Source organism: Borostomias antarcticus, assembly GCF_949987555.1.
Source record: "Borostomias antarcticus genome assembly, chromosome: 4".
Lineage (NCBI taxonomy): Eukaryota > Metazoa > Chordata > Actinopteri > Stomiiformes > Stomiidae > Borostomias > Borostomias antarcticus.
In genome coordinates this window covers 34,927,577-34,949,923 of record NC_140237.1, presented here as the reverse complement: position 1 = coordinate 34,949,923, position 22,347 = coordinate 34,927,577, and the positions used below count along the sequence as shown (strand labels likewise).

General features: G+C 49.6%; 1 protein-coding gene across 6 annotated transcripts in view; it reads right to left on the bottom strand.

Moving 5' to 3' along the window:
* akap13 (A-kinase anchoring protein 13) overlaps positions 1 to 22,347 on the bottom strand; it is a 91,131-nt gene that overhangs the window by 53,896 nt on the left and 14,888 nt on the right. For all 6 annotated transcript variants that reach the window (XM_084436893.1, XM_084436892.1, XM_084436894.1 and 3 more), the window contains exons 3-8: positions 15,612 to 15,768; positions 12,352 to 12,657; positions 8,558 to 8,741; positions 7,018 to 7,219; positions 4,458 to 6,711; positions 3,291 to 3,361 (exon numbers count right to left, since the gene is read on the bottom strand). In XM_084436893.1, the coding sequence (XP_084293019.1) occupies positions 3,291 to 3,361; positions 4,458 to 6,711; positions 7,018 to 7,219; positions 8,558 to 8,741; positions 12,352 to 12,657; positions 15,612 to 15,768 (3,174 nt within the window). The remainder of the gene's footprint in view (positions 1 to 3,290; positions 3,362 to 4,457; positions 6,712 to 7,017; positions 7,220 to 8,557; positions 8,742 to 12,351; positions 12,658 to 15,611; positions 15,769 to 22,347) is intronic.

The window sequence follows — 22,347 nt, the reverse complement described above, 5'->3', positions numbered from 1 at the left end:
CTTTGTAGCCGCCATCTAGTGACAGAACTAACTCAATTACCTTCATTTCCTACAGCCCCGGCCAACGTCCTCAGGTGCCAATCCCCATCAGAGACACTACACAGCAACCACAAATCCAAAACTATGCAAAACTCAAGGAATATCGTACCTTTTGGTGTTTAAAAAAACAACAGCAGCTTCTTGTGTCCTCTAACTGGCCCCTCAACTGAGCCCAGCCGAGCTGTGTCCTGTAGCTTGACCAGCTGATAAGACAGCACAGCAGCGCTATTGGACTAGCCTCCAAACATATGTCACCAAAGAAAACAGACCCCCCCCCCCCCCCCCCCATCTCCCCCTTCAGTTGGAGACACTCCACCAGCTAACAGTTGTCTCTGAAGTCATAGAAGCACATTGCGTCAAACTGTGAAGTCAAATGACCCGCAGCAATCACTCTGCCTCGCCTCACCCAGGGCTAGATTTAAGACCCCAAACAGAGGAGGGGCAGGGAACACAGGCACAGAGGGACAGGGGGACTTTCTCTGGCCAAGTTCCACTTGAAAAGGAAATTGAACTATCAGTGCTTCTGGGTCGGACACAAAACAGAGCTGTGCCGATGAGTGTGTTTCCAAATTACACTGGATTTATTACACTCCTGTGGTGCAAAAAGCCGAAGGAAGGAGGTAGGGGCTGGTTGTTCAGTTGTGCCACCTTTTCTCATCTCCTGAGGTGAAAGGCATTAACCTTCTGACAGCTTTCCAGGCAGCATTACTCTTTCTTTCCACATTATTGAAATGGGAGAACTGCACAGCGCTTGATCACGTGTCCTGGAATTTTGACAAAGTGACGGACTGGCCCTGCTCAGCGTTCCCTCTCTCAAGCCCCCGCCCTCTCTCTCTCTCTCTCTCTCTCTCTCTCTCTCTCTCTCTCTCTCTCTCTCTCTCTCTCTCTCTCTCTCTCTCTCTCTCTCTCTCTCTCTCTCTCTCTCTCTCTCTCTCTCTCTCTCTCTCTCTCTCTCTCTCTCTCTCTCTCTCCCTCTCTTTCTCTCTCTCTCTCTCTCTCTCACGCATATGCACAAAGGTTTACCGTTCACACACAGAGCCATCAGAAACATATGGTACACACTAGACCTACACTACACACGCTGCCACATGGCTTCCTGTTTTCAGTCTTCCCCACCCCCTCTGCCCTGACCTCTCCCAGAGTAAACACTTCCACATTTTCTCCAGGCTAGCAGTAACACTGCTAGCACTGCTCAGCGCTAACACTACTGCTACTGCTCACACTGCTAACTCCCCACACTGCTACTGCTAACACTACTGCAGTGCTCACACTGCTACTGCTAACAATGATACCTTCCCACACTGCTAACACTGCTTACACTGATGTAGTCCTCACACTGCTACTGCTAACAATGCTATCTTCCCACACTGCTAACACTGCTTACACTAATGTAGTCCTCACACTGCTACCGCATACACTGCTAACACTGCTTACACTAATATAGTCTTCACACTGCTACTGTACTGCTAATACTGCTATCAACTGAATGCAGATGATAGCAGCTGATTAATAAACTATATACATTTTCTCAAGGCAACAACAACATCATTGTTGTTTGTACAATGTAGGGATTCCAAGAAATCTTTCCCCTCTCTGTTGCATGCTTGTACAGTATATGATTTCTTGTACATTTTGTATCTATTGTAAATGTATATTTTTGTCTTGATTGTGCAACCTCTCCCGCCTTGGATTACTGAGGTACCGACCTACCCAACATTACTCACTCCCTATACATCACATGCTAAAACAATAGACTACAGTACACTGAATAATAATGGGTTTGAGCTACCAGTACAATATGCATTCAGTAACACGGGCCAATAATGTATAAAAAACACTTCTCAACTAGTGCAAGATTGTTCCAGTGGTTCTGCAACACTTTAAAGCATGGCAATAATTTATCATAATTCAACAAACAGTACAGTACACATTGATCCGGAACCCAGAGTGCCTTCCTGTTGCAGGACAAAATAGACAACAGTAGTACATGTAGTGCCTGATCAATATAGAATTCATATACTGTAATTGCTCAAGCTACTGCATGTTCAATTTGAGCTGTGTGTCTGATGAAGTGCTAAAATGATCCATTATTGAGAGCAAGTGTCATAAAGGTGTTGTAACTACTGTTACCCAACACTAGGTCTGTTACTGTCGTAGCGCACCAAAACAGAACTAAGCACAGCCTGTAGGCTACTGTCCCTACATGGATATCCTAGCACAACTAACTAAGCAAAGAGCGATATACTGTCCCCAAATGGATATCCTTCCCAGCACAACTAAAGACAAATGCAGGCATGGCAGCAATCAAGCCATAGAGGAACAGGCAGACTGAGCTGAGATGAAAGTCAGTGTAGGACTCTCCGGTTTCAGGATTATAGTTCAGAGCTGCAGCTAATGGCGGATTATTCTCCATTTCACATCATATTTTACACCATAAAGGTTCTCCATCCCTACAGAAGATCATAAAAAGATCACAGGCATTACAGGCGTCTTCTGACTGGATCAAATGGCGGAGAGACTTCCAGGAGGACGTGGACGCCACATCGCCCTCTGTTGGCAGGTCCCGGGCTTTGCAGACGGGCTGTGTAGTATAATATGCGGGCTCAACATCTGGTATTCAGAACACAGTCGTTAGCGCTGGCTAAACCACATCCCATCCCAGCAGCAGCGGCGGCGGCCCAGGAATAAGCCGGGCGGGGAGGGGACTCTGCCGCGGAGGAATCTGACAGTCAGCAACTCTGCCGAGCCAGAGAGCCTCCCAGAGAGGGCTCTCGCCATTGATCACATTCACGTGTCGAACCTCGGCCATGATACCGACACCCAGATGAGCGGACCGCTGAGGTGCTGGAGTCAGCGTTTCGCAGGGAAGAATAGCGGTGAACGCACTCACTGAATAAATACGGATCCCCTATTGCGATAGTTCATCCTGGTTTACACACGTTAAGAAGAAGCAGAGAGAGCGCAATCCTTTCTACGGCCACGGTGGACAATCTCATCCGCCACCATGTTTTTATTGGGTTTCGCATGAAAAAGATCCCTCAGTGAGCTAGGCCCCAGAGTGCTTGGAGGAGACATATTGGAAATACTTTAGTCAAGGACATTACCAGGTAGACAAAGGTCAGAGTTTACTGTGATTGATATAGACTTCACCCCCAAAAAAATTGTATTTTGGCTGGCAGAGTGGCTGGTAATAAGGGGAGTGATTCAGTATCATTTTTCCAGTGTTAATAGACACAACATAAGGAACTCACCATAGATGCATCTTCTGATAGGTGTCCTGTTTGTCCATCAACCATGTCCTCGGCCACTGGGACAACCACCTCTGTAATAACACACAAGAGCATCAGTCACAATGATGAAACCAGGGTGAACAAACTAGAAATAGCCTAGTTATTTTCAACAGTTTATTATCTGATAAGGGGCAGATCAGTCCAAAATAAGAGGTTGAATAAAATGACGCTGACAAAATATCTGCCAGCAGACTAGAATAGTATTCCTTATGTAAGTGGCCATGAACTAGTATTGAGTGGAAAATTACTAAAATGACACCCAGTGGAAGAGGAGGACATTTTCTGAAAATAGGCAGTTGAGCTATTTCAGTCACATTGTGTAATGGCCTCATTCGGTTCTTACAATAGGCATTAAAATGGGTGTTTTCTCTTGTCATCCCAGAGGATGGGGAAACCACAGATAACCTTCCTGCTCAACTCCACTTTCCTGCCCATGTGATGAGATCACCTGTTGCTATGATACAGTCTTGGACATAAATATATTGAGCGCTCTACATCAACACACCCTATTCTTTGGATGACGCAAGTCGCCGAGCTGGACCTGACCTCTCCTTATTGGCTTTGGGACAATGGTAATTATTCCTGATCACTGAAAAGTGAGGGGGGACGCGAGGGCGAGAGAGCGAGGGAAACGTTCTGAACAAAGAGCGCTTCAGAGCATGTTGAGCTTTACGTTGAGTAAATTGCTTTCATTTTTTTATCTGAATCTTTTAGACCTGTTTTTTATTTTCGCTGCTACCAGCCTGTTGGCATCGGCCTGTGTCTGAATGCACTAACCCAAAGTTGCTGTCAAATTATGCATGCATTAAGCTATCAAAGAACAGAAAGAAGCACAGAGAACCTCATTAATTATCTTCCATTACATGCATTACATAACACACAATATACGCTACACAGCTACGGCTTGTACCGATCAAAGATAGTGCAGCACAACTCTTATTAAATGAAGATATATCAGCGCTCCATTCATCACCTACTGTATAATGATAGAATACATGTTGTAAAGACATCTTAAAAGGCCAACTGTCTGTCAATGTTATACATCAATTAGGCTAAGTAGCCTACACTGTAGAAGTACGCTGTGTGCGTTTTAAATCCCTCCCCTTGAGGAGAGATAGGATGACTTACTTGAGGCTTCTGCACGGTTGGGAGGTGCTTCCTCTGCTCTCTCTGTTCTCACCTCTGGAACCCCCTCTTCAGCGGAAGGTTCCTCGGACCCCAGGTTCTCAGATGAGGCTAGGCCTTCTGAGAAATCAGCAGCAGTCCCTGTGGATGCCACTACATCCACTGTGACATCATCTAATCGGGGCCCAGAGAAGTTCAGGTGTTCGTCTATGGCTGTCTGACCGTTTGACTGCCCTGAGCCCTCATCTGTCTCAGCGTCACAGCGTCCTGTGTCCACGGTCACCTCTGAAGTGAGCCCACCGGGCTGCCGTAGGACTGGCTGGAGGTCCGTCTCTCCGCGCTGCTCACCGGGCGCCACCTCAGCGCTCCAGCTGGTCTCTGGGGGCGGGGCCTCTTCCTCCGCCACGGTATTCTCACCGCCTTCAGGGACCGCGGAAGGAGAAAGAAACTCTTCCGTGACCTTTGACCCCAAATGGCTGTCCTTAGTCTCAGCTGTGAGGTCAGAGTCGTTGACATCTACAGGTCCATGGTAGTTCTCGCTGACCTCAGCCGTTTGTTCACCGCCAGCCACTGCTGAAGCTAACTCTGAGGGCTTTTCCACAGAAGGTTCTAGCATGGTCACTGGTGTCTTCTCAGAGATCAATGGCTCCATTGGTTGGAGACTGAGGGAGGGTTGACAGCACTCTGGCTCTGCACCAGGGAGGGTCGCCGAGGCCTCTTCACAGTCCGTCACCGTCAACGCAGCGCCGCTCTGCTCCGAGGGGAACCCCGAGTCCCCCGCGTCCTCCTCAGTTCCCGCCAAATCCTCCTCCGCCATTTTGAATCCATCTAGGTCCTGCTCAACGTCCGCGTCAGATCTGTCCGCGTCCTCCGACAGGTGGAAGATCTCCGTCAGGGAGCTGTTGACCGACCGGAACGTGTCCTCTTCGTCGCTGGAGAGCGCCGACCCAGAAGCTGCTTCCCTACCTCCATTTCCTGGAATGGTCATCGTGACGGTCGATACTCCACAACTGGATATCTCTGTCACTGCGCCGTCTATGGAGACACTGACGGTTGAGCAGTAAACGAAACGGCCTAAGGACTTTTCTCCAAGGTCGGCGAGTTCACTCCAAGGCAAATGAGAAGAGTTAATATCGGATGTAGTTGACGCACCTTGGTCAAAGATGTCAGCTTCGCTTGACTGCTCTACCTCTTTATCACTAACTAGTTCTCTGTCTCCAGTAGATGGTCCTATCTCGTTCTCAGCCCACTCCCCAGAACGGCGGTCTGTTTCTGAGGCTCCGGGGCAGTAGGCCTGCTGTTTGTCCACAGAGTAATCCCCAACAGCTGCTTCCTGACTTTGTTCCAAGCTGTTTGTCCCAGACGGAGGCTGGAGGCCCCCTATCGTGAGGCGTGGACACCCAGCCTCGGACGTAACTTCCTGTATGTCGTCACCGACGTCTGCAGCGGGAGAGGGGTCGGGGAGGCCCGCTACGGAGCGGAGAGAGTCTGTTAACCCTTCGCTCTCTGCCGTGTCCTCTTCTAAATGAGGGTTGTCTTCCGCGTCTGTGTCTCCGTAGCTTCCCCCTTCCCGGGAGCACTCCTTCATATCTGAGTCAGAGCTCTCTGAGATTTCGGATTTTTCCAGGGATTGCGTGTGCCCCATGGCTGAAGCGGCTGTGCCTTCAGAGAGGGCAGACAGTTCTGTGTGGCCTGCGTGTTTGTCGTCCCCCCTCTCAGCAGTCCTCTCGTCTCCTTCCTGGTCCGTCCCCTCCGTGGCCCCCGGTGTTGCACTGATTACGGTCCCCTCTGTATCAGTTTCCTGCTGATCTTTTCCACAGGATGGTGGTGAGGTTCCTGGAGCAAAGCGTTCTCCCACAGGCTGCCTCTGCAGTGTGTCACTACTATCGCTCACGCTCTCCCAGTCGACTACACCGCCCTCAGCCTCCTCCCTCCTCTCCTCCTCCTCCTCTCCTCCCTGCTCCCTCTTCTCTTCTGCTCTTCTGCGGTAATCTCCGGGGATGTTTGTACCGAGACACACCCTGTCCCCCGCGACGCCCTGGCCATTGTCAGGGAGGCGCTCTGAGGTCGGAGGGGCAAGCGCGGGACCCCCGTCGCTCCCTGCGGCGCTGTTTTCCGCCCCGCGCCCCCGGGTGAGCGTGTCTGGGGGTTCTGGTCGCCGTGCGCTCTTCAAACGGGCCCCCTCAGCCTCTAAGCCCTCGCAGCATTCTTGGGCGTTGTGAAGTGACTCAGACTGCAGCTGAAGAGAAGGAACTCCCTGCATAAAAGGAAGGAAAAAAAGGCACGAAAAAGCGTTAGCCTCGGTGTCCTTGGAAGGGGGAGGGTCTCCCCGTCCCTTGACCCTTATCCAGCGCTAACTCCAACGCCGTTACATAACGCGCTCGCCACGCTCCAAGTCACACAAACTAAGCTGAAGGTTAGAACGAGAGGGCACGGCTCCAAAAGCAAACACGCCGCCTCTGAGCCGGCGTCGGTGCAGCCGCGCGTGTCCACACGGCGTCTCGAGGCAGCGTGAGCGAGGGGTACAGAGCCTGTTAAACGGGCCCAGGCCGGAAGGGCTCACCTCGGCGTGTAGGTGGCGGATCAGGTGATGCAGCTGCTCCACGGCGCTCTGGAGGCCCGGGGGGTCGTCCCCGGGGGCGCGGCCCACCGTCAGGGTGTGCGTGTTCAGGCAGGGGAGGTGGCACTCCACCCTGGCGTCCGTCGACCTGGCGGGCTGCCGGAGGGTCTCCGTCTGTCTGCTTGTCCCCGTGTCGGTTTCCGCCCTGTCGGTAAAATAAAAATAAAAATAAAAATAAACAGCCTGCCCACCGGCGAGGACGCGGAGGTCATGTGACTTACAGATCCTCTTATCAATCAAGTTGTCTATTGTTCGCTATTTTACAAAGGCATATTTCCTTTGCTCTGTTCTCACCCTAGTTATGGAACTGTTGTCTTGTCTGGAGGCCTTATTCCATAAAATTACTTTTAACTAAGAGGGTTATTAAGAGTGTCCAGAATGTGTGCAGTGAGAGTTCAGAAGTGAATATAATAAGCGTGTCTAGTGTTTGCACTGAAGACGGCGCTGGAGTGAGGAGCCTCACAGCCGGACCTGATTATGCAACGCTGGGTGGGGTGTCAGCGCTAGGGGTGTTGACATCACCAGCGAGAGTGACTTCACTTTGCATGCGTTCAGTTACGGATACACGGATAGGACAGACAGACCGATAACAAAAAAGAGGAGACGGGAGGGCAGATTCACAGATGTCCCTCAGCGTTGGCTGTCTTTACTTTAACTGAAGGGTAGATGAGCTCCTTAACAGGACCGCACTCTCCTACATAAACAACCTCCAGACCCCGCCTCCACAGTGATGTCATGTTTCACTTCATCTACAGACAAAAGGTGGCTTGAATTTCCCAGCTTAATGTTTAACCGCTCAGGAACTAGTGGAATGTGGTTTCTGCCTGCTGTTTTCAGGAAAGAATCATCACGTCATGAAGTTTCTCCCTTGGCACCAACAAATCCTCCGGTTCACTCTCTCTCTCCCTCTGTCCCGGCTGCCTGACAGGAATAGCCTTTTAGCGGGTGTGTCGTCCGTCTCGGGGCCAATGATCTGAGGTGACTAGAGGACGTCTTACTATCGGCCCCAAGACTTACGAGGGGAGGTAAACAAAGCCTTTGTGTTGTGCAATAGAGAACATCTCCGGAGGCACATTGAACACACTTAAACTCATTTAAAGCTTAAAGGCACTCTCATCTCACAACTATTCTGACAAATATGTGAAGATATTCTCTGTTGTGTGGTTGTGTGTGGGTTGTGTGTTCTCAGAATGTGTGTATTCTATTGTTCCAGGCTGACAAACAAAAAAACTTGAGTATCTACCGAAACTGCGCTGCTTCCCTCAGTTGTATTGACATTTGTTGTTTATACAAGGAGAGAGAGAGAGAGAGAGAGAGCTACAGTATGTTCACAGAAACTAGGAGCTCTGCGCTGTCTTTTGAACAAAGTCAAGGCAGATTCATCTCTTCTGTGACGACGCAACCTTTTCTATAGTGAGGTGTACTCATAGGTGTACTCAGCATACCCCTCACATGGCTAATATATAATAATACTAATCCTCACCGTGCGAGGAGCTGGTGCAGCTGTCCGTGTTGTCTCTGCTGAGCGATGAGGGCGGGGGTCAGGCCCTGTCTGTTGGCCAGGCGGAGAGCCTCCCCGGCCCCGGGCTGCAGCAGCAGGAATCCGGCCACCCTGCGGAGGCCTCGACGGGCCGCGAAGTGGAGGAGCGTCTCCTGGGGCTCCGGCTCTGTCCCCGGGGAGGGAGGGAGGGAGGGAGGGGGGAGAGATAGAGAGACGGAGGGAGAGAAAGGCAGCGTCCGTCAGGTCAAGAGTCCTTGAGGATCACTTCGGTGCGGCTGTACGCGGTCGGACGGCGGACGCGCCACGGTGCGCTCCAGCGTAGCGACGCCCTCAATCTACTACTGCGATGGTTGCTAAAGCGCTGTAGCCTACTGTCAGTCAGGCCTGGGACTTTTTACGATCTGTGCTGTTGTTCCTGCGGCCTGGTTACTTCTGAGCCAGTTTAACAGGCAGGCTCAGTGCCTGAGAGATCATGCATCCTGAGTGACAAGCAAAGTGCTTAGCTAGTCATTCCTCCCCCCATCTACACACACAAACACATAGTAAAGTATATAGACACAAAAGCATACCGGGACCCACCCTCACAGCCACACAATCAGTCGCACACACAGACTCAGACTCAAACTGTCCTGACCCTTACAACGGCCCCTCCCCCTCTCGCTGTCAGTGTGCTCTGCAGCGCTAGCAGAGGTAAGTCAAGGGGATCCTCCCCATGGTTGTTTTTAGCGGCCTAATTGACAGTCTGTGTAATTAAATCTTTAAGAGCGTCCCCCTCCAATGCCCCGCCCCTCCCTCTCCCCGCTTTCGCTGGGACAGATTATCAGTGTATTTCTGGGCCTTAAAGAGCTGCGCTGGCCTCTTCGCTCGTCCTCCGGGGCTCGTCGCACGCTAACGACGCCGCGAGGGGCTGTCGATGTGCGGCCGTGACCGCCAGACTGTGAAATCAGATGGGCTATCGGGGAGGATAAGAGTCATTCTGGAAACACGAACGCTCTCGGAGATAAGACAATGTGTTGAACGGGCTGCTAAAACCCTTTTCCCTGACGGCGGCTTTCGCGAAGATATGTGATTTCTGGCGCGATGTTACACTTAGGCAATTTCAAAAGCAACAACACGCAGCATAAAACGTCCTCCCCCTTCTGTGTTTGCCATAAACCGTTTTTCCTATAAGTGCACCGCAGGCAATTACAAGCTTGCGTTATCCGTCCTCTTCTGCATTTCACACGTTGTTTGTTGTAGTGTCTGTGTGTATGTCGGCCAGCAGAGCCGTTTCACTCCATCGGCGTCTGGCTAGTTGGAGCCCTGGGAAGAAGCTACAGCTAATTGCACCAATTAAATGCTCCAGTTAGCCATGCTAAGTGCCAGTTTGGACTGTGGTTCCGCTACCAGTGGCTGTAGGGAATACAAAGCCCTGGCCTTCCATAGCTGGCCATTCCACACCAGCAAGCAACACAAATAATATAATTTCCCTCAGCGGAGGACTCATCTGAAATATGCCCAGTTGTTTAATCTCACTACAGAGCTGTCACTGGGTCTGTGTGACTAGGCTGTTCAAGCCTTCTGACGAACAGGACTACTGTACCACACGCACTGGGCTGTTTCTGTCAGCAGCATGATGGACAGCCCAGAAGCTTTCGCTTCCAGCTTCATTCTTTGGATATGAACCAATCTGATGTATTTGATCGATGGCGACAAGGATAGATCCACAGTTCCTTCTCCAGAACTCAAGTACTCTATGAGGAGATCTCATTGGGCCACAGCCTGCGACAGAACAACCTATTACACAAGATGCCAGTCACATCAGCAGGGGGGTAGACGTACAGTACAGTGCATGACAAGTGATGCCAGTGTTTGGGCTGCTGTGGACAAGCCAGGCCCAGTGGGGTGTCTGTATGGGGACGTGGGGGACCCATCCTGGGTCCCGTTGGACTATTGTTGAAGTCCAGGCTCTGAGCCAAGCATGCCATGTCCACAGATTTAAACCCAGAAACCCCCTCATCCACTCAACACACCCAATGCTACACCCAGCCAGAGAACGAAGGACGCTTCTTTGGGGATTCTTTACTGAAATACCCCCTTTAACAGTTTGTTGCGTTAACTTCTGTTGCACAAAAAAAATATATGTTTGACTTTGTCCTAAATGCAATTTACTTTAACCAGGTGGGCACTAACATGGAAATCACATCTGCTCATTTAAAAGCAGAAACAAAGAAAGAAAAAACGCCATCTAAACTTTATCTCACCTCCAGCAATTATGTCTTAAAATCTCGAGTTGATGTCTTGCTGCAATTACCTAGCGGAAGTTAGCGCATAAGCTATTTTCTTTACAACAGCCACAGGGAAAAGTAGCTATTCCCCAAAGCCTTGTTTACAGGGCTGGTACAGCAAGCAATTACCTCCTAGCGTTTATCCTCAAAATCAGTTCATTTGGTTTGCATTAACTCAAATAAGTAGTCAATAGCCATGTAAAATTGAGGCCATAATTTCAGAGCGTCCGTGTTTCCTGTGTTGTCTAAAGTAGATTTCTCACAGCACAGCGTGTCCTCCCACAGGGTCACCGGTGGCCTGGGTCAACAACCTGCTAGCAACAACCTGGTTTCACTCTCTCTGTCTCGGAAACCCCAACCTGGTTTCACTCTCTCTCTGTCTCGGAAACCCCGACCTGGTTTCAGCCACGAAAGGTTCACACTGGGGAGTCTCTCTTTATATTTGTGTTTACATTTACCTCAGCCACACACCTGGTTCTCACAGCAACCACCATGGGAGGGAAAGCTGGAGAGCTAGCTAATGCTAGTCCATTACGGTGCAGATGAACAGAAATATGTAGGCCTTTTGGCCCATTACGTAATACAAAAATGTATTTAAATATCCTAGAAACAATAACACAACCTAAAAAATACACATTTTGTTCTCTCTCACAGCTAGGCGCTAAAAGTGTACATTTCAATGTCTTTTAGTGGCCTATCTGGTAAAAACTCTTAGTAAAAACTAAGGGTGCAGCATAAGTATCAGTTGGTTGGATGGCAGGCTCCTACAGTACATTTATCATTACCCACCACTTAAGCTCTACTTACAGGGGCATTATCGTCTAAAGTGCTAGAAAGAGACATTTTAATTGGGTAGGAATGTTTGTTTAAGGACGTCTACCGTTCTAGACTTGTAAAGCCGTTGCCAACACCGTTGGAAAGTCAGTTGAGAGAGGAAACAGGGGGAGAGAAGTGCGACAGCGTCAGAGGGGCAGAGCCAAGATCAACAGCAGCCAAGTGTCTGGTGAACTGGAGCTCCCCGTTGGGTCTGCATGGGGAGAGTCTCTCCCTGAAGATGTCTCTCATCCGAGCGCTTCTCTTCAGATATACGACCATGCTACCCTTGTAGAGGGTTTCACTTTATTAATTAACCTAACTGCTGCACCTCAAAGGAAATAATGTAACAGATGGTTGATCTGAAGCGTTGATCCGATGAAGTAAAGTTTGCTTTCCTTACAGAGGGGAATGGATGTAGTCACTATGGAATAAACTAAGTGCATATCAACTGATGAATGTATTTTTAGTTAAACAGACAGACACACGCACACATACACACACACACACATACACGCACACACACGCACGCACGCGCACACACGCGCACACACGCGCACACACACACACACGCACACACTCACACGGACACACACACACACACTCACACACACACACACACACTCACAGACACAGACAGACAGACACACACACACACACACACACACACACACTCCTCTCATTCACCCTACTCACCAGTGCTGTTGGTGAGTTTGTGTCCCAGCAGACTCCATCCCTGGGGCAGAGCGAGGTGGTTCAGCGCCAGGGCTAAGCTCTGGTCCAGCCTCTCACACTCCTGCAGGGGGATCTGACATTCATCCAGCAACAGCGCCCCCTCCAGGCCATCCTGCCTCCCTGCGGTGCTCACCAGGAACTGGGCCATGTCGAAAGCCAGGTCCTGGATGAAGCTGAAGGTCTGCTGGGCCAGGGCCAGCGGGGCCGCGGGGGTCCCGGGCCGGGCCGAGCACAGGGTGACCTGCACCGCCTCGCAGCAGTCGTGGGCTGGGGGGGAGAGAGAGGGGCGAGAGGGAGAGGACGTCATGGACACAGTCCTCCTGACACACGGTCATGTCACGGGCTGTAGGACAGAGGACAGTAGAGCACCTGACGAAGCAACATATGACACGATACAGCCGTCATAAGGGGCAGCAGACGAAGCACATGGATATCAAAAAGGCAATACACCATTTCTCACTTGTGGAAATGAATAGAAATCAACTTGAATTGATCTATCTGGGCCCAGGCACATTCACGCACACACAGACATACACCAGTGTTTGCCATGTCTCTCCTATGATGTTATTAGCCTCTCTTACTCTGAAAATGTAATTTAATGTTATTTATTGCTCTATAAATGTTCTTAGCCGGTAGACAAACATTCTCCAGGAGCTTGCTCGATCGCCTCGTTGAGAGGGGTCAGGGAAGAATTTTTACAGCTCACTTATCTGGCCCCCGGGTGATTACTGTTTTTTTGCTTCCCTCTGGAATATGTAGGGGTGGGACGTCTGCCCACCTCCCTTGTTCTCTGTAAAGCGCATTGTGTTGCCTCTGGGTATGAAATGCGCTATACAAATAAAGCTTTGATTGATTGATTGAAGTTATATATAACATTTCTATATGTCAGCTATACCCCTAATAATTACACTGGATAGAGTGATTACATGGCTGCTGACAATATACATGTATTAATTATAGGCTTTCTCACCTTGTAGCTGTACATCTTTGCCAGTGTAAAATGGCCTCTATGGCAAAGCACATACTGCAGCTGCGATGTATACTTTGAGGATCTCTTATTACTAACAACAGGACATAACTGAGGGGGCAGACGACTCACGACTGAACCGTTATAAAACACACCATCGAATGCTACTCTGATGTTCACACCAGAAATAATCTTTTTTTTTTTACATGAAAATACAAGTAAAGCAACCATCCAATGTTTTTTTCACAGTAAAAAAAAAAAAAAAAGATGGTTTAATGTTCTACAAGCTCTTCCCTCATACCGCAAGTGGGAAAATGCATAGGCATGGCTGAGGTCCTGTTATGTACACGGTTTGTGCTATTTCAGGCATTATCTGTCAGACTGTGTGGTTTGAGAAACATGCACGCACACACACACACACACATAAACACACACGCACACACACACAAACACACACATGCACACACACATGCATACACACATGCATACACACATGCATACACACACAAACACACGCACACACACAAACACAAACACACACACACAAACACACATGCATATACACACACACACACGCACACACACATACATGCATACACAAAGACACACATGCACACACCACACACACGCACACACACAAACACACACATGCACACACAAAGACACATGCACACACACATGCATACACACACACAAACATACGCACGCGCACACGCACACAAACGCACACATGCACACACACACACACACACACACACACATACACACATGCATACACAAAGAAACACACACATGCGCGCACACACACACGCACACACACACACACACACACACACAACTAACGACTGTGGTTAGAAAGCATGTAGCCAGTAAACGTGACAGCTAGTGTTCATTCCTTACAGTGGTTTAGCTTAAACGAGGAGCTCCGGGCCAACTACGTCAGAGAAGCTCCTCTATAGGAAAAAAACAGTTCAGCTCTGGCAAACAGACTGAACCTTAAACCCAGATACGACACAAAAATAGCAGTCTGAACGACATCTCCCTGTGGTGGTAAATGGATGGAATGTCCCTGTCAATTACGCAGAACTGTTGAGCGTTGCACACTTACGTTATAATCTCTCTATACAGACATCTCTGAGCCGCTAGAGAGAGAGGTCAGCCGTAGAAAAACAACATATGACAACAACGGAACTTTAGGTAGAACCGTTCTGTTCAGCTCAGAATCACTGCATAATTGCGTGATGATCAGAGAGCCGCACGGGAATGGAGAAGAACAACCTCATCAACAAAGGCCGGTCAGAGTCAACAACACAGGCTTCTGGGAGAATAGAAACTCTACAGAGCTGTGGCTCAAAGACTGATTGATAGACGGTACTGGAAGGAACCGATACGATAAGGAGACGATGAGGAAATATGACTCAATTTCCAGTTAAACAGCCCAGGCTCTCTCTCTCTCTCACCCTTCCTTCCAGTCAACCCACTTCCAACTAAACAGCCCAACTTCCCTTTTCCCCGTCCTTTAAAGCCCTACAGCCCACACCTACCATGACTAATGCTAATGCTAATGTGCTAAAACACCCTGGCCTAGCTCAGCATCGACCCAGAGCCGCGTGAGTAAATCATTGATGCTAGCTGGTCAGTGTCCAGGCTTGTTGAGGTGCGTTCTCCCTGCTGGGTTTTTCCCCCACAGACAGAGAACTGGACGGGCCTCGCTGGGGGAGCGGTGGAGCACGGCTAATTGGTTACCAGGAGAACCGACCCCCTAGTGGCCTCTCGGCCTCTCCTGACTCTGCCGGCACCAATCTAGGGAAGTAGGTAAACATGTTTTCTGACAGGCTGAGGCTTCTCTTTCTCTGGCTCCGCCGCAGGGAATAGATCTGTAACAGTGGCATAACGTGGTTTATCACTGGCCATAAATACACTCTGAGAAGAGGTGAAGAATCACGTTTTTTTTTGCACACAAGTGAAATCTGATATTCAAACTTAGAAAAACACACAGGGGTGAGTTCCCTATCAGTAGTGGGCGAGTAAACAGACAAGGATTGCCTCAGAATACACAGTCACAGTGTTGGTAGTTAAACATTCACTCTCAGGACACCTAAGATCACACCGTTATGAATCGGAGTCTTTCTAACATTCCAGCAGGAGTAGAGTTTACATAAAGAACTGTAGGTGGGGCTGGCGTCTCGGGATCGCAGTACTGCTGCCTGGCGGTGAGGGACTGTGGGCCAGGCTGTGGTGGAGGAAGGCTCACCCGGACACAGGGCCTGCAGCGTGTCATGGCCGCTCCTACGCGTGCTGGTCAGGTGACTCTGGGTGGTGCCCACAAACAGCAGGTAGAACTCCGCCCCCTCCTCCTCATCCTCCAGCAGCTGCTCATGACATAACTGCACTGTAATCAGACACTTGCCCTGTGAGGATGGAGGGAGGGGAGAGAGAGAGAGAGAGAAACAGGGAGAGACAGGGATAGAGAGAAAGAGAGAAAGAGAGAAAGAAAGAAAGAAAGAAAGAAAGAAAGAAAGAAAGAAAGAAAGAAAGAAAGAAAGAAAGAAAGAAAGAAAGAAAGAAAGAAAGAAAGAAAGAAAGAAAGAAAGAAAGAAAGAAAGAAAGAAAGAAAGAAAGAAAGAAAGAAAGAAAGAAAGAAAGAAAGGTCATTCAATTAATAACATTATATTATGCAATATTATTAAACTAATTCACAAAGACTTAAAGGTGGGGTAGGTGATTCGGCTCATAAGCAATTTTTTTTAACGATTCTTTGCAATTCTCTTCATATCCCGACAGCAATCAATAAATAAAATGCTCTGACACTAAAATAAAAAAAATCAGAAATCTATGGAAGTTTCAAGACTTTAATAAGTCTGTCGAATCATTTTGAGATACCACATTGAAATGATTGGATGGCCTACCTGCCTGTCAATCTACCTACTGTACCTGCCTAGCGAGTGTCATTTGTCTCCCCCTCAGTTTAGACGAGTGGCTTTTGCGGGAGGCCTGAGGGAAGGGGTTGCTTTTTTTTTCAAAATCTAGTTTACTATTCCTGCTTTCTCCAATATCCCCTGCCCTACCTTCAACTGAGACACAAAGACTACTGTATCAGTAAGATAAATCACCCCACACTACCGGTCATACCACGCTGCTCAAGACATGATTGACTGTAGCAGTCACACACAGCAGGACCTGAAGGAAGCTGATAAGATAGGATGGGAGCAGCTCTTCCACTTCCTTATTTATAGGCTGTGTGTTCAGTCACAGCTCTGATAGCTCCCCTGGTTTATCACACAAACAAGAGGCCCACAGGAGGTGAGAGAGAGTGTTCTACAGTATGGAACACAACATGACGTCCTCAAACACCACAGAGAACAAATAGCTAACTGCTGCATTATTTTAGCTTTTTCTCTTTCTCCCTCTTTCTTTCTTTCTTTCTTTCTTTACTGAAAAGCACCAACGTGACAGTCAGGAGTTTCACCTCGGTCACACTATCTTTCAGCAGGCGGCTCTTCTAATCATTCGCCGTGAGCTGACGAGGTGACGTCATCATCATGTCATCTGAGGCCAGGCGTGGGTGGCTGCGGACTGACGAGGCTCAACAGTTCAGCACCATGTCGCCAGGCAGTGAACGTGCCTCTGTTTTGCATATCTTTTTCAGTGACAGGCGACACACACTGCGACACACATTTCTAGGGTGTGTGCGTGTGTGCGTCACTGTGCCTTTGTTTATGAAGCGCCAGGCAGGTGGGTAGAGCTACAGAAGTGCCTGAAAGAAAATCTCAACAAAGTTCCTTAGGGAAAACTAAAGTTGTTTGAAGTGAATTGAATATGACGTGGGTCAGAGTCTGAGGGGACGACTGACGGAGGTGTTAGGGGAGCGTTTTACGGCTGCTGGGGCGAGTTGTGACGCTGTCCGGGCCGACGTGTTACTCTGTTGCTTCGGGCCGCAGTCACTCAGGAAGAGAACACCGACCCAACAGCAGGGGAAGGAAGGGGAACCGACAGCAGGGGAAGGAAGGGGAACCTTCAGGCGTAGGGCTCAGCTGCGCCGGTTTAGCTAGCCGCCGCTGCACAGAGGCGTGTGAGGGAGACGTTCACAGGTGACCACGTAATCACTAAGCCCGCAGAAGATGGAGAATAAGGGCTGTGCACACGCTGTGATGCAACAGAGGCTGGGGACTAGCGTGAAGGCACGCACTAAACTGACACCAGTCAGGAGGAAGAGTTGGAACGGAGTATTTGCAGTCAAATGTACGGTACATGGACCTATACTGTACCTGTACAGTAGGCCACAACATCTGCATCTTCACCGCTAGCAAAACAGGCCGAGAGGATGAGAGTGTGTTGTTCCGTTAGCTAATGTCAGTGGTAGTTCATTAACCTCACACCTTCCTTAGGAAAACTTATCTCTTGATGAATTCAAACTTACTGAATTAAGATTCTTAGACCTTTCTCAAGATGGTCTATTAAGAACATTCAGGCACTTACATGACGTTTGCCGGCATCCTGATTATAAACGTAGCATAGGCACAAAAGAATACGTACGCCACTTTCACAAAGAGAGATTTATAAAAACAAACTTGGCGGGAGAATGTGGGAGAATGTGTGGTCTTCCACACAAACTCTGACCCATGCGTGAGCACATTTCTGAAGAAATGACAAACTGTGACTCCGATGGCAGAAGGATGAAACTCAAGAAACTCTTTGAATGATGCTGTACCATTGTTTGTGTAAAATAAATCAACATTACCTCACATATTATGAATACCATATGAATATGACGAGATTTGAATATGATGAGACATTTCATTTGTCTGCAGAAGCAGAAACTCAGAGACAGTATACAGTAGCTAATTTTTCTGAGAGGTTTGACTGTGCAAGCGAAATATTAGTGTATATGAATGTTATTACGAATACAGCAACTGTCTGTTAATGCATGTCTCAGACCCCGTTTACACCTTGCATTAAAATGCATCCCGTACCGAGATTGTATCTAGATAATGATTTAGCCTGATTATTAATTTACCCCTGGCATTAATATGCGTTTTGATCATCTTCAACCCGATCCGTTGAGATCCGATCGACTCTGTCCAGCTGACAATCAAACGTCACATCCTGTTTGTGCTTGAATATTTTCGTCCGACCAAATTGAGAGTAGACTCTTTTGTCTCGTCTGGACTCCAACCTCGACCAGGATCCATTTTAATGCGTTCTCGCTAGCTGCCATGGAAGCCTGCTCCTCGCTGGTCTGGAACCGGCGCGTGCCAACGGCTACGTATTTCCGCCCACGTTGTTGATATGTGGATTAAAAACGCATTTCCATTTACACTTCTATTAAATGTGGTCGAAATGCGTCCGTGACCACCTCCGGATGTGGTTTGTCCGATCAAATCGCAATCCATCCTCAAAACGTTTTGGGCGCATTTACACCTGTATTCTCATGTGGTTTAGCACGATCAGATCACAGTCTGATCACCAAAAACACATTTTAATGCCAGGTGTAAACAGGGTCACTGTGTTGATTTTACTAACGTCCCAATCAAGAGATGTAGGTCTACTGTTTTAAACACAGCTCTCCTCACCGCCGATGATGGACAAACTTGGTTTACGATAACAAGAAATACCAACAGAGATATGTTTTTGCAAAAGAACCCTTCAAATATGTTTCAATTTAATTGGGAATCATATTTAACTGGATCTGTAATCGTTAAATAATACATGCATTAATATGTATAACAAATGTCATAACATGAAATTAAATCCACCTTTATTGACATGAGCTGTATATGTATGTTAATAAAGATGGATTGTTTTGCCATAAATAATATGGTGAACAGTAGGACAAATTAAAGCATAAGTTCACTATTTTGGACTTCAGGGCGTCTGTCTGACACGTAAAGACCATCATTTCCATGATGGCCTCAGTATTGAGATAACTACAGTTGTTCTGCAGGCACACCCTCGGCTACGATGTAAAGTCAACATGGCCGCCACGCCACTCTGGCTTCAACTTCCCCTACAAGAACATCTATTTTTAGGCAAGTATGCCTATGGAGGCGGGATTTTCAAACTTTAGGGTGACGTCAACAAAGGGAAAAACGTCACGAATTCGGAGTATTTTTACCCCGAGTCAAATTGGACTGAAAATGTTACGCTTCCAGTTTCTCAAAAACGACAAAACGGATATATTTAATGTTTTTATTGTGTTTCTTCAATGTCCTATTGTGCAAATAGCACGTTCAAGTGAAAATTACCATGTTAATCCTTTAAGCATTAATAAGCATTAATAAATAAGGGTAGGATCTGTGCTACATGACGGGAATCCCTCCCCCGGCCCAGGAGGAGGTGGGGTGGGTGAGGAGGGTTTCTAAGAGAGGCCTCAGGTCAGAGGTCAGTGTGGGTGAGCAGGGTTTCTAAGCCAGGCCTCAGGTCAGAGGGTGGTGTGGGTCAGAGGGTGGTGTGGGTCAGAGGGTGGTGTGGGTCAGAGGGTGGTGGGGGTCAGAGGGTGGTGGGGGTCAGAGGGTGGTGGGGGTCAGAGGGGGTCAGAGGGTGGTGGGGGTCAGAGGGTGGTCAGAGGGTGGTGTGGGTCAGAGGGTGGTGGGGGTCAGAGGGTGGTGGGGGTCAGAGGGTGGTGTGGGTCAGAGGGTGGTGGGGGTCAGAGGGGGGTGTGGGTCAGAGGGGGGTGTGGGTCAGAGGGTGGTGGGGGTCAGAGGGGGTTGGGGGTCAGAGGGTGGTGGGGGTCAGAGGGTGGTGGGGGTCAGAGGGTGGTGTGGGTGAGAGGGTGGTGTGGGTCAGAGGTCGGTGTGGGTCAGAGGTCGGTGTGGGTCAGAGGTCGGTGTGGGTGAGAGGGTGGTGGGGGTCAGAGGGGGGTGGGGGTCAGAGGGGGGTGGGGGTCAGAGGGTGGTGGGGGTCAGAGGGTGGTGTGGGTCAGAGGGTGGTGTGGGTGAGAGGGTGGTGGGGGTCAGAGGGTGGTGGGGGTCAGAGGGTGGTGGGGGTCAGAGGGTGGTGGGGGTCAGAGGGTGGTGGGGGTCAGAGGGTGGTGTGGGTGAGAGGGTGGTGTGGGTCAGAGGGTGGTGTGGGTCAGAGGGTGGGTCAGAGGGTGGTGTGGGTCAGAGGTCAGAGGGTGTTGGGGGTCAGAGGGTGGTGTGGGTCAGAGGGTGGTGGGGGTCAGAGGGGGGTGTGGGTGAGAGGGTGGTGTGGGTCAGAGGGTGGTGGGGGTCAGAGGGGGGTGTGGGTCAGAGGGTGGTGGGGGTCAGAGGGTGGTGTGGGTCAGAGGGTGGTGGGGGTCAGAGGGTGGTGGGGGTGAGAGGGGGGTGTGGGTCAGAGGGTGGTGGGGGTCAGAGGGTGGTGGGGGTCAGAGGGTGGTGGGGGTCAGAGGGGGGTGTGGGTGAGAGGGTGGTGGGGGTCAGAGGGTGGTGTGGGTCAGAGGGTGGTGGGGGTCAGAGGGTGGTGGGGGTCAGAGGGGGGTGTGGGTCAGAGGGTGGTGGGGGTCAGAGGGTGGTGGGGGTCAGAGGGTGGTGGGGGTGAGAGGGGGGTGGGGGTCAGAGGGTGGTGGGGGTCAGAGGGGGGTGTGGGTCAGAGGGTGGTGGGGGTGAGAGGGGGGTGGGGGTCAGAGGGTGGTGGGGGTCAGAGGGTGGGTCAGAGGGTGGTGAGAGGGGGGTGTGGGTCAGAGGGTGGTGGGGGTCAGAGGGTGGTGTGGGTGAGAGGGTGGTGGGGGTCAGAGGGTGGTGGGGGTGAGAGGGTGGTGTGGGTGAGAGGGTGGTGTGGGTCAGAGGGTGGTGTGGGTCAGAGGGGGGGGTGGGTCAGAGGGGGGTGTGGGTCAGAGGGTGGTGGGGGTGAGAGGGTGGTGGGGGTCAGAGGGTGGTGGGGGTCAGAGGGTGGGTCAGAGGGTGGTGGGGGTGAGAGGGTGGTGGGGGTCAGAGGGTGGTGGGGGTCAGAGGGTGGTGTGGGTCAGAGGGTGGTGGGGGTCAGAGGGTGGTGGGGGTCAGAGGTCGTTGTGGGTGAGCAGAGAGAGAAGGGATGTGAAACATCTGCTGGAGACAGGAAACAACGCACGGAACACGCCAGGCTGCAGGTTTACCACAGATCCCTGTTGCGCAAGACACACACACACACCCACGTACGCGCACACACACACACACACACACACACACACACACACAAAGATACTCACACTTTCACTCTATATCTCTCTCTCACACAGACAGTAGGTCCTATCCAGTGTTCAACCTTTCTTCAAAGTTAACAAATGCCTTGAAGGATAGTCTAGTACAGGCGTGCCCAATACGCCGACCGCGATCGACCAGTAGATCTCAGAGGTTATGCTGGTAGATCTCTATGTTGGTAGATCTCTATGCTGGTAGATCTCTATGCTGGTAAATCTCTATGCTAGTAGATCTCTATGCTGGTAGATCTCTATGCTAGTAGATCTCTATGCTAGTAGATCTCTATGCTAGTAGATCTCAGAGGTTATGCTGGTAGATCTCTATGCTGGTAAATCTCTATGCTAGTAGATCTCTATGCTGGTAGATCTCTATGCTGGTAGATCTCTATGCTGGTAGATCTCTATGTTGGTAGATCTCTATGCTGGTAAATCTCTATGCTAGTAGATCTCTATGCTGGTAGATCTCTATGCTAGTAGATCTCTCTGCTGGTAGATCTCTATGCTGGTAGATCTCTATGCTGGTAGATCTCTATGCTGGTAGATCTCTATGCTGGTAGGTCTCTATGCTGGTAGATCTCTATGCTGGTAGATCTCTATGCTGGTAGATCTCTATGCTGGTTGATCTCTATGCTAGTAGATCTCTATGTTGGTAGATCTCTATGCTGGTAGATCTCTATGTTGGTAGATCTCTATGCTGGTAGATCTCTATGCTGGTAGATCTCTATGCTGGTAGATCTCTCTGGTAGATCTCTATGCTGGTAGATCTCTATGCTAGTAGATCTCTATGCTGGTAGATCTCTATGCTGGTAGATCTCTATGCTGGTAGATCTCTATG